The 13,347-nt window shown below is 33.9% G+C and overlaps 1 protein-coding gene across 5 annotated transcripts in view; it reads left to right on the forward strand.

Moving 5' to 3' along the window:
- LOC101891928 (uncharacterized) overlaps window positions 1–12,847 on the forward strand; it is a 40,830-nt gene extending 27,983 nt beyond the window's left edge. For 4 of the 5 annotated variants that reach the window (XM_005183561.4, XM_005183560.4, XM_005183566.4 and 1 more), the window contains 4 exons: window positions 222–766; window positions 2,324–5,264; window positions 5,321–5,474; window positions 11,677–12,847. In XM_005183561.4, the coding sequence (XP_005183618.1) occupies window positions 222–766; window positions 2,324–5,264; window positions 5,321–5,474; window positions 11,677–11,746 (3,710 nt within the window). In that variant the 3' untranslated portion in view covers window positions 11,747–12,847. Of the gene's footprint in view, window positions 1–221; window positions 767–2,323; window positions 5,265–5,320; window positions 5,475–7,802; window positions 8,401–11,676 lie in introns of all 5 variants that reach the window. The other variant, XR_009343786.1, reaches the window with a different exon arrangement.
- Window positions 12,848–13,347: the final 500 nt, after the last annotated feature.

Consider the following 13,347-nt stretch of genomic DNA (forward strand, 5'->3'; position numbering starts at 1 on the left):
TGGTATGATTCCATGCCTTTCAATTTATTTGACAGCATGAACTTCACCAGCAATTTGGTGATTCACAAATGGTGTTGTTTTTTATGGAAACCTGTAACAAAGCCTTTCCACGCTCACTGTATGTGCATATAATTGTATTTTATTTAAACAATCTAACATTATTCGCTCACACCAATAACATTTTTATTTTAACTCGTTTGCTCATCTTGTTTCGTTTACAGGAATGTTTACTGGTAAAAGCGGCAGCGGCAGTAACAAAGATACAAAAACAGCAACAAATTGCACCAGTGAAGTTGATAACAAAAATGATGAAGACGAGGAAAAGTGTAGTACGGATTCAACACGACAACAGCGAACAGCAGTTACGGCGGCAGGTATAGACGAATCGACACGCGTCCAACAAAACGATCAAGACGATAATGATGAGTCAATATCGTCATCGAATGGCGGTACTACTATGACAACGTCAGCTAGGCAATCGTTGGCTTTTACAATTGACAATTTCAACGATAAGGAATGTGATGCTGCCGCACAGGCGGCAAAATACAAAAGTATGATGGAACGTTTTCAAAATCGGCATCGTCGCGGTGCCTCCATGTCAAAATTGGAGAACGATGAGTCAGGCAAAGCTCAGACACCTACACGCCTAACAAGCTCACAGTCTTCAACGCCGTTAACAAACACCAGATCATCTGCCCGTAGCTCGGTGACAAGTGAAGAAAACAATGCAAATTCATTGGACTCGGACGCGTCTGCCCCACAAAAGGTAAATATTTGCAAACAAATTAATATGTTTATGCGAAAGGTGTTTTTCAATCGACCCCTCTAAATGGTGCGTACCCAAAACAGGTTGATGAGTAATGATGTGTTGTGTTGATGTGTTTATCTTTCAACAATGGGGGCTGTGCTAAGCCGGAATAAAGAGGTGATTAAATTTGCAAGTTTGAAAGCATTTGAAAATGTTTTTAATTCTCTTCTCTATAGTGTACAGAGAAATAGGGTTTAAACGTAAAACTGGATTTTGAGAAGATATGTCAATAGCTAGAATAACGCTCAAAGCTAAACTAAAAACTTTCTTTTGACCACCCATTTGACTTAGCTTAGATGAAGTCATCATCTTCAGTTTTTCAATTTAAATATTCAAATAATCGAAGCTATAGATTTGCAAATATTCTCCATTTTAGTAGAGATTAGTTATTGTTTTGTTTTCAAGGTGCTAACTGTATATTTGACAGAATATAGATTTTCTAAAAAAAACTAATGGAATATTCCAAAAAGGTTTGTCAATTCAAATCTAGTCGTCGGTTCAATAAGTAATGACGAAGAATATTCTTAAAATATAGCATAATTATATGTTCGTTAAACAATTTTCAAATACGTCATTCTGTGATCTTCATAGTCAGGAATTATAAATGGAACAACATTGCTACGATATTGTAGAAATTTGCCTCGGAGAAAGGTTTTAGAGCTTGGAAACTCTGCTCTCTCGCAACTCCGGCTCATTTGTAAAACAGATTCAAGTGGCGGCACAGCAAATCTTTGAATGTTTTCTTTTTGTTTCTGCTTTGCTATTACGGAGCCTTTAAACATAGTAAAGACGTTGTACCCCTTTTAGATGTTGTTGGCTATATTGTCTTATGGTCCTACAATCAGCCTTATAAAAAACTGTTAAGGTAGATTGTTGTGAGTCCACCAAGGAAAGGTAGTGTAAATGTGACAGTTGTCTTTCGATTTTAGATGGGCTTACACTCTAACCATATATCCTCAAAAAATCCTTTATCGTTATAAGTTGTTATACAAGAATTTTATTATAGACGCTTCATCAAATTTTACTAATCGGACATATTTTTTTTTAATTTTAAAAAGAATTGATTTGGGTCAAGATTTATTAAAGGTCGGCCAGTAAGCCCATCTGCCTACCAATTTTGCTGTCAAAAATACATAATTGTGAAAGAGATAGTCAAGCGCAATATTTTATAAACTGCATGGTTTATTGTCAATTGGTCAAAAGCAGTCTTTTGTCCGACATATAGGCGTTGGTTTGGGCTTTTTGGCATATTTTGCCTATGGCTACCAGTTTGAGAAAATAGTAGAACATATCAAAAGTGTACAAAAAAATCTGAATACAGATCGATGAGTAATAATTCGAGTCGGGCAGTAGACTATTTGTATCTTTGGAAAGTTATTTCAATTAGTAATTAGTTTGATTTTGAAAATTCCAATAAATCATAAACTACTTTCTATCATTGTGTTATTAACATCCAATCTAGATTAAAAAAACAAAAAAACAATTTTCTAATTCATTTTCATATACGTATTTTAGGTTAAACTGCGAGTGCGTGATCGCAGCACATCGCGTGTACGCGATGCCTCAAAGCGCCACAGCTGGTCGCCACGTTCAAGCACAAATGAAAATACTCTCCAAACTCCTCAGTCGCAGACATCAACAACGGCCACTTCAGCTAACTCAACAGCACTTCCACGTAAAACCACCACAAAAACTGCAAACAAACCGGCCCCAACACAAGTTCCCAAAGGTGCTGCCAATCTTGTGGCTAATCGTACTCAGTTTACACCACGATCTACTGCCATGCAATTGGCTTTGAAGCAAATTGATTATATGTGTCCACAACCGCCACTGGCCGACTTTAAGCATCTAAATGCCGATGCCGATGATGTCAGTGAAGCTGGCACGTATACCTTGGACGGTGATAATTATACTGAAGAACAAAAGGATATTATGAACATAGATAAATATGGCCAAAGCACGCTTCCAACAACAACTACAAATAAATGCCGTCCTAAAGAACTTGATGCCATTACTCCTACACCGAAACAACGACAAAGTATAGAATCGAAAAGATCCAACAATGTATTGGAGGTAAACTATTATCATGATGCTGAAGGTCCGGAACAGATGACGAAGGCACGCACAAATACAGCACCCTCGGATCTTATAATGGGTTCACATCAATCAGCCGGAGCTTATTTGGAGAAGATCAAATCAAGAGTGTTGCGCAACATGAACGCCACTAAGCAAATTGCCGATACTAAGCAGGAAATATTGAAACCTAAGTTATCCAATGATGACGATGACAGTGAAGTTGATACCGGTTGTTTTACCAGTGTAACAACTAGTGGCGTCTTGGCTAAACAAAGAACCCTGGATGCCCATCCCAAACTGTCAAGACACAGCGGATTGTCCACATCCCAAATTGATAGTTCCGAATATGTGAGCAATGAAACAAAACTGAAAACTTCTGGAACGCCACCCTCATTTGCTAGTGGATACACCGATCATCAAAAAGCTGAATATCGTCTTAATGTCTTTACTAATCAAAAGGATGCATCACAAAAATTCGCCGCTACAAGAAATCTAATTGAAACGCCACCGGAGACACCAACAGGACCCCAACCTACTTCTAAGTTAAGTGAGGTTGCTGTTTTACAGACAGCGCAAACGAAACATGACTGGATACAGGAATGGGCTCGTAACGCTCGGGCGAGAAGCTTGGCAAATGACCGACACAGTACTGGGGCGAGACAATCTAACAACGATATGTTGATGACTCGATCATACACCTGTGCCGACACAGGCAATGACTCACTTACAGATGACAGTCTTTATAGTGCAAATTGTAAACAGTTTAATGCTAAGCTGAATCGCACTTTGGCGGATCGTTATCGCATATCAGGTGGTAATGGTGACTGTGATTATGCCAGCGATCCTTCCCTGGCAAGTTCTTGTACAAAGCCACCTAAAAGTCCAACAAAGATTCCATCGCCGCTCCATACATTGGGCCGAGCTCGCAGTGCCAGTCGCACAAGAGCATCCTTGCAAAATGTTATGCCTCCAGACGAAGAAGATTATTTGCAGCAAACAGCTGCAGCCATAAATAACTTGCAACAAAGTCTGTCACGGAAAAATTCTCTTAAGTCGCCCTCCCATTCAGGTTCACCTCGTGCCCATTCCGCACGTTCACATATCATGTATTCCCCTGAAGGTACTGGTGTTGAGTGCAGTCCTCAACACAGTCTTAATTCACAACGACAGCAACGCCAAGCCACACAGAATTTGATGACGAGCAGTATTAATGAGCAGCAGTTGCAATTGTTGACTAGTGGAGAATATCTGCTGCGACAGATGCGTATGCGTAAGAACTCCTTTGATGGCAACCTTAACGGTTCGCCACATCGGAGAGTCTTGCAAGCTGGTGTTCCGCCACAAGTACAGTCGCCGACTACTCCAACTGCTCCGACAAACGAGGAATCACTATCGCCACTACGAAGATCAAGTTCTTTCTCGGCTCGAGTGGCAGCCACTCAAAAGTCAGGTCGTCCCAACTTCCAGAACTTGTACACTCCTCCAGCGGCTCGCCATAGTTATGGTCTTAGTCCAGCACCACCACAACAAACCTCCATTCAGCCAGGGAATCCTATTAAGAAATCGGCCAGTAGCAACAATTTTGGTCAAGCCTACAGTGATTATGACGACAACTTACAGTATTACATTAACGACGAAGATGACCAGGATGATATGGGTGAGGAATACTATTCTAGTGGTGGAGATGATAATATAGAACAGGAACCAGGTTATTATGACGATGCAGAACCAGAAAACAATGTCCCTTTGTCAAATACTAGATACAATAAGGCTTTGTTAATGCGTATTGAGCGCAGCAAGCAAAAAGTTGCGGGCAAACCTCAATCCGCACCTCCTACAAAGCCATCTATGTTACTGGCTGGAGGTGGCGTTATGGCATGTCCTAATACTCCGGAGTTACCTCGAAGAAATGTTAAAAGCGCAACCACTCGGTCTACTATGGCCTCACAACGTCAGTCCATGCCACGAGATACTAGTCTTAGTCGCCTAGCACAACAGGTGCCCAACTCATTGGCTTCAGCCAAGAAACAACTATTACAAACTGCTGCCAATGTACCATCATCCACTGCTACAACGCAACGTTCCACATCTAGTCAACGGGCCACGCCACGCTATTTAGATATTTCGAAATACAAACCCGCCCAAAGTAATCATTTCTTACGTAAAAATGATGCCAAAAGTACTCTTAAGCCACAAACAAATTCGAATGAAATTATGAAACGTAGTCCTAGCAGTTCGTCGATGGGCCTTTCGCGTACTGATCCCTCTAGGACCAGTAATCGCTCAGTACGTTCGGCCAGTTCTGCAATGACCAGTAGTGTAACCTCACTGGGAGGTAGTAATGCCAGAGCTTCTTCGGCAGTTAGAAGAGATGCCTCAGGTAAGGAAAAATCTTATATTAAACCAATAGCTTAATCAAATGAAGTCCTTTTTTAGTATCTAAACAAAAGGAAGCCGAAATGGCAATGTGGAAACGTAGATCCAAATATGATCCCATGAAAGCTGCTGCCGAAGATCGACGTAAAAAAGAAGAAGCTAAACGTTTGGCTCAAGCTCAACAAATGGGCGTTGTTGGTATGCCAACTGAGAGGTAAGCGTTTCCTCCTTGATTCGTATATTTGTATTTGTTTGTTGATTGGTTTTATAGTATTTGTCTATTTAGGAGTTAAAGCTAGAACCATTTATAAAATTACTTTTCCAAAAGATTTCATAATAATGGTTTTGGTTTAACTAACTGTAACTAAAAAAAATACAAATTGGTTTAACTTATGAGATAGGAGGGATATTACACTATAAACAAATATATTTAACATCGATCTAGCAAACAATTGAATTGAAGGTTTTTTGTCAACAAAATAAACTTATGGTTAATATTGTGTATATTCAATGTATATTTTGATAAGTTTCTTGCAAAATTTTAATCGAGATCTAAATAAAGCATTACCCAATTTGCATTATCAAAAAACAAAGGATTTAAGTTTTACAAATTCAAATGCTTGTGCTTATAATTTTACTTAAGGGTTAATATTAATAAAGTATAACATAAGGAAATTAAATTTGCATGTCAATGTTTTAAGTACACTTTTTTAAAAATATTATTAAATACAATGTTTAGACTCGAAAATTTTTTAGAAATAATGGACTTTAGTGAGGCTGTCTTGTTGGGCTATCTTGTTGTACAAGGAAGGTTCTCCCGATAGCGCAGCTACAGTAATAATAATAATTTATGCTGAGAATAGAATCAGTTCAAAATCATTAAGCGGCGGTAAATTTTGTTACAAATTCTCTTCCTGTAAAATTGCAAATACAATTTTTACTTCGGATTTCTTTGACATCCGCTTCATTCGGAGATCGTTAGCCCATTGTGTTTATATCTTATAGACAAGAAATATAGAATGGAAAAGAAAATTATGCCGCGAAGAGAAAGGAGGAAGATAAAATGAAAAACAGTACACAACATGGAGGTGGATGGTCTACCCCATAGTCATGTTCGATTCTTAGAGAAGTTGACAAGGGCTACAGAATTCAAGCACAAAGGAACTCAGTATCCTATGTATCCGTCTGTCAAATTCGATATCATCCTTCACCAGTGCTTATTCCTAAAAATTTTTATCTCAGAGTTACTGAGAGAGATCTGAGTGAAGTTTCTTGCTACATCGACACAGTGTACCTATGTTAATCATGTCACATACTCGCGGCTTCATTTATTGACTTGAGCTATCTCATCTGCCATTTAACACTGGCTGATAATCATGAACAATCATGATTCATACCGTCACGTCCGTTTTTTATCATTCTACAGTCTTTATTATAGCAAAGATCTCTGTTTACAGGGCGCTAAAATTATTATTTAAACTGAAGCTTGTTTCTGACAGTAAACCACACCATCATTTCCTTTGCCCATTTTTTTTAAACCGATCGTAAAAATGGCAAGACGTTTAGGATCAGGGAAATTAATATACTATTTAACCCCTTTAAAATGCTCACACCAATTTTATGACTGACCCGCTGCAGGTATGTCAATAAAGTGTACTTCTTCTTCTTGATCTTCTTGATGAAATTAGATAAATTTGATTTTTTTCGGCTGTTAGAAAACTGACGATAATTGTTATAATTTAATACTTTGTTTTTCTACAATAGGCTGAGTAAAGCGAGTTTCGACTGTTAGAAAACTTACGATAATTGGTTTAATTTAATACTTTGTTTTTCTACAATAGGTTATTCCGTTACTATTGGACTAGACTATTTAATAGAATATATATTTGTCTAGAATAAATCAGTTTATATTTTATTAGGAATACTCTAAACACACAAATATATCTATATGCAATCTATTAATTAAAAATTGTTTATTTTACATAAATCTATTACATTACACATATAGGCTAACAATTCTTAAAATTAGACTTCGTGGGAAACGATGATTGTTAAGAAAACATGTTATTAATTTTATTTCGTGGTAAATGTTTAATAACTTTTTTTGGTACTTATATTTTTTACAATATTACCAAGCCTCAAACCCCAATAAATTATATTTAGCACATCAATTAAAACATAACAGAATCTTCTTATATATTATTATTGTGCGCTAGATCGAAGACAGATTAAGTAGAGTTGTATTTGTTTTTTAATATTGGTACGTTTTCTTTTTTTTTGTTATAAATGAAACTGTTGTATGGTAACCTTTGAATTGTTGTTTTAATATTTCTTTTTAATATAATTTATATAATTTATTTCTTTTTTCTTCTCTTTTCCTATTTTGTTTTTGATTTACAACAAAATATATGATTTTTACCAACTTGTATTTCACTACACCAACGTCACCACAACCACAAACCAACAAAAACACATTAAATTATTTTGTTTTAAATATTATCATTGTTATTGTATTACTGTTGTCGTTATTACATTTTTATAGACAATCGAGGTCTCTTTACCGTCGAGGGCAATTATGACCGGAGGGGTTGCTTGTGACAGATCTCTAAACAGATCCTCTGAGATTTGTAACGAAATTATACACGATCTTTGAATAAAATAAAAACCATGAGTTCTTATAGTCGTCGATGTCTTCTGTCAACGACTACGATCAAGATATTACAGAACACACAAACAAAAAAATATATAGACCATGTACTAACATCGAAATACGAAATGAAAACATATAAAGCCCCATTTTATATTATGAACAAAAAAATTAAATAACGAAACGGTGATTGTAACACTAAATGCATACAATGTTGAAAAATATAAACTAAAAAAATCATGGTATACGGTTTAGTGTTTTACTAATTAACCACTTTAATTAAAATCAAGTAAAAAAAATATAAAATACAAGTCATACTTATGTAGAACGTAAATAGACAAAGTGCAATTACAATATATATAATCAAAATATATATGATTTGGTAAAAACGACGCCTACGACGAATACGTACAACGACAGACATTTATACTTGGCAGACCATATGTCTCTGCCAATTACCGCGTCCCACAATGACAACGTATCGAATATAAAAGTAACTATTAATGCATTTTATTTATTTTTCTATGTTTTGTTTTCGTTTTGTGATTTTGTTTGATTTCAATTTGAATGTTAATGGCATTTTGAGAAACTTTAACCTTTTGTTATTGTTTCAACGACTATTGTTCAATCCAAAAAGTTCATTTCATTTTGTACAGACAGCTTAAGGTCTTCATTATGTCACCGCTTTTATTAATTGCTCATCTAAATTTCATTCTTATAATAAAATGAATAATAATTCACCATTTAATAAAAAAAAAAACAACTATAATAAGTAGATGTTGAAAGTTGTGATGTCATACATACATTTGTATATATACGCTTTAGTTAGTTATAATGATGAAAAAAACTTCATATAAAATGTTAACAAAAATGAGTTGTTAAATTTGTCAGATATTTCACTGTTCAATATTTAATTATTGCTTATCTTATCTATTTTCAGAAAATGTAATATCGAACATTATCATTTGTGAATTTCATAAAATTTCATTTAACATGCTCCTAACCACATAATAAAAAACTGGGTTTACCGAATAGCGATAGCAATAACTTCAAGCTAAAGCTTCTTAAATAGTTCTTCTTAACAGCGAAGATGGAAATAAGAAATAGGACTTGACTATACTATAGCCAAATTACACAACACGGCCAAATGTGTCCCATGACCATGTTATTATGTTTTGGAAATATTGTTCCATAAACTTGAAATATAAATTTTGTATCATTAGGTAAGACCGAAAGATCAGTACACCTTCTCTCAGATAGTCTATGCGCTCGATCGTTTGTTTTTACCGAAAAACTTCGTAGAGTAACAGTACAGTACCCAATATTTCTCTCCTCCCATTTTCAAATCGTTAATCTTATGCAATCTGTTTTTGCTATAGGAGAGTATATAAAAAATTTAAGTGCAGCTAGTACCGACAAGATTCACCTTGATACCTTATACACATTCATTATTCTATATCGGTTTCGATTTTTCGCAATAGAACAAGTTTTCAATTGCATGACTGTGGTTGAGCACTGTTCTTCTCGGTTCACGTCGAGAATTGGTATTCCGGTGCACAACAAAATTTTAACGACCAAACCCAGCAAATGCTTCCATTGCAAAATAATGGGGTTTCTAATCAATTTTTGGCAATCGTAACTACTTACAAATCAATCAAATCATTTTTATCTTGTATGTTGTTAAAAAATAAATAGCTACTTTTGGCCACTGCTTCTGGTATTAAACTCGCAATCTTATAATTTCTAGAAAAAAAACTAATACGCCAAGGTTACGAAAATTCAAGGTAGTTCAAGTCTTAAATCTACATCAACAAGCGTTCGTATTTTTTCGTTTATCGACGCTGAGCTTCAAACTCCTAACATTCGGTTTTGTAGCCGAACGGGCACACCTATTTTTTGATAGGTATTAATGTTTGATAGGTATTAATATTTTGTTTACATACACCGATGCTACCATGGTACAATAAAAAGGTTAGGCAATGCTACCAGTTGATTAAATTTTTTTCTCTGCCAATTGTGTATATGTTTTTATTGTTTTGAAAAACAAAGAAATTTCAAAATAAATGGTTGGAAGAAACGTATATTAGGTGTGTCTGGTTACTTTTCCTGCAGGAATTGTCCAGTAACTTCTTTCTGAGAGAGTAAGGTAGTTTTATTCTCTTTTGCAAGGAAAATGCGAAAAGTAAACAGACGGTATTCCTGCAGAAGCTTGCAACTAATCAGCTGATCAAATCAAAACAAACCAATTTGTCCCCCATAAGGAGAATTAAAACAAAGGAAGCAATACTAATTTTACAAGTTTTTTTAAATAAAAATGTTGGAAATTGTCTTTTATTTTCTTATTACATATTAACATTTACGTTTTTCACATTTTGTAAAGTTTTTCTCCAAAAACTATTAGTCTTGCTAATTCCAAAAAAATATTTTCAAATTGAAAGCACAAAAATAAATAAACAAACAATAGAAAACATCTGATTGAATGTCGATAAATGAGAAGAAGAAGAAGAGTTGCAAGTGATTGCAAGAAGAAATTTTTCCAGCAAGAATTTGCAAACTCTCACTGTCAAAATTTCTCTCTCCAACCGCTCTCTTTTGCAGAACTTTTGGGTTAACAGACGACTTCCAGTAACAATTTGTAACAATTGTTACAAATTTTAGGGTAACCAGACACACCTATTGCGGTACGAGCATTAATAATATTAATCAGCTTTGCCATGAAGTTGAAAGATTGAACATTTAGAATCATATTTTCGAAAGAAAATTCAGGTCTTTCATTCTTCTTTCGCGCCATTTAACTCGTTTTAAAAAATAGAGAAAAATATCAATTAAATGAAAAAAACATGTTGCATCTAATTTTGAATAATTGTGACAGCTTCAGAGCTGTATTTTTGTAGTTTTACGAAGCTGTTCTACCTCCTTATTGTGCCATAGGTGCTACCATCCATCAATTGAGAATTAGCCAATTTAATGTTTTGTCGAAAAGATTTTGATAGTTCAATAAATTTTTAAAAATTAAATTTAATCTATACTAGAATCTTGGAAATCTTGCCACTTACCCATTGTATGCCGGTAATACAGCTATACTGAACATTGACCACCCCCATACTGTATAAATATAAACGTTGATTTCCGATCAAAAAATGCTTCTTTAGAATTTAGCAACAATTACAATAATTTAAACAAGTTAAAATTAAATAATATTTTCAAACTTCGAAATAAGACACATTTAACAGCTCATGAAAAATAATGTAGATTTTGGGCGTTAAAGCTATTAACAAGGTTTCATTTAAAATCATATCATAACATCGATTGTTTTGGCTTTTTACCAATACCAAGTTTTTCCAAGCAAAGATATTCGTGCAACACTGCGCGTTCACATTATACAACTGCTTATAAATGCTAAGTCGGCTATACAAATAATAATGGGAATTATAGAACATCACTAACACAACATTAAAACATCATAACACACTCATATAAATATGGAAAAAGGATCATTTATAAAGAAAATAGAAATGTGTGCATCATTCCGAGAAACAGTAGAAACATTAACCTACGACATAAGTGCACCATTATTCACAATATATTAATACTTAACTTAACATTTGTTTATGTGCCATGTTCTATTTTAACATATTGAGAATGTATGGATGACAAAACCAATAGAGCTGCTTAAATGCTGCACCCTATCTAGCATGTTATGATTGTAACTAATTTGTCTTAATTTATTTTTTTCTTCTTTTTTCGTTTCTTTTTCCACAATTTTCAGCGAACGATCCTTGGAACAGCAATGGTCTATAGAAGAATCTGGAGATTATGATGAGGATGAATGTGTCTAAGCGAGGGCTCCTGGACGCTTATTTCAGACATCAGAAACCTAACTAAAAATTCCTGTAATATTTTTAAATATAATGCTTTATATTTTGGAAATGAAAAAGCTTAGAGTAAGACTTTTTTGTTTTGTATAACATAAGAAAGAGAAGAAACAAATATACAACGTGATATAGCTTACCTTAAACAATGAATGGAAATTAGAAAACCAGAAACAAACGTTCAGTGACCGATCGGTCAAACGTTGAACATTACACAATGATGAGGATTAGGATTTGTATGATTACATTTTATGCAAACAACTAGCGTAGAATATACAGAAATATATATTGTTAAATGGAGGAAAGCACATTTGTCCTATTCTACTGTTACTAACAAACAAAACATAAAATTATATTCGATAGAAAGTCGTTTTTGTATAATTTTAACTTCATCTATGTATATTTTTATATGAATATTAAACATGTATTTTATTTATATATAAATCTAGATTATTTACGCATTCGTTTGTGTAGAACGAATACCTAGCAGAGAACTATTCTCGATTTAGTTATGGTGATTTCAAATTTGAATTTGTAATTTGTTGAACATTATTTGATACCTTTCTCTATATTATCATCATCACAGCAATGCTTAACTATAAAATTATAACAGAATTTTAGCTTATAAATGCAACTGTATTGCTTAGATATTAAACAAAGAAATTGAAGAAAGATTATCGTATATTTTTAACAATTTTGTATTGTTAAAACAAAATTAATAGAACTGAACAATGCGTTGTAACGTGTTATACTTTTCTGAAAGCAAAAGCAAAAACAAAACAAAAAACGCCCCAAATAATGTTGTGAAATCAATTTTAATTTAGATTTATATATTTTTAGTTACTCTATTCTCTATATAAATTAATTTTATTAAAATTTATCCTTAAATGGTACTAATACTCAAAAATAAAATAATTTAATAATAATTACAAAAAATATCAAGATATCTTACCGTATATGAAAAATATTGAAAATCAAACCAACTGTATTTTCCCGAAGAACGTAAAATTGTAGAGTCTGAACAAGATTTGAGTTTTATTTTAAATAAATAAATGGAATTGTGAGAAATGTTTGATAATTTCTTACATTGTGCTGAATAACCCACTCAAATGGGTATTACCAAAATAATAACGGGATCACTGGAAATGTTTAATTCATAACTAGAGAAAATGAAATAAATTATATAACAAAAAGTAGAAACATTTACTGAATTGACTTGTTTATTTAATTATTTCTTTTTGGTTAACTATTGTATTCTTCAAACAAAAAGCATTAAAAAAGTAAATAAAGCGGAGTAATTGCTTTTAGCTGTCGGGAAAACGTTTGTTTATAAAATCTCTACTATTACTATTACGCTTCGACGGCGTAATGCTTTTGAAAAAAACTCTAAAATATCAAGTAATCAAAATGCTCTCTATTCGAGAAAAGCTCAAAAAAGTTGAGCCTAAAACAAATACAATGATTTTTGTCATGCCTTACGCGCTGAACAAAAACATCAATGTCAGTATGTTGGGTGATAATGTGTGTTACGGAAATTTTAATCTAATTTTCGTCAATGCACACAGCGT

Source organism: Musca domestica, unplaced genomic scaffold, assembly GCF_030504385.1.
Source record: "Musca domestica strain aabys unplaced genomic scaffold, Musca_domestica.polishedcontigs.V.1.1 6, whole genome shotgun sequence".
In the NCBI taxonomy this organism is placed as follows: domain Eukaryota; kingdom Metazoa; phylum Arthropoda; class Insecta; order Diptera; family Muscidae; genus Musca; species Musca domestica.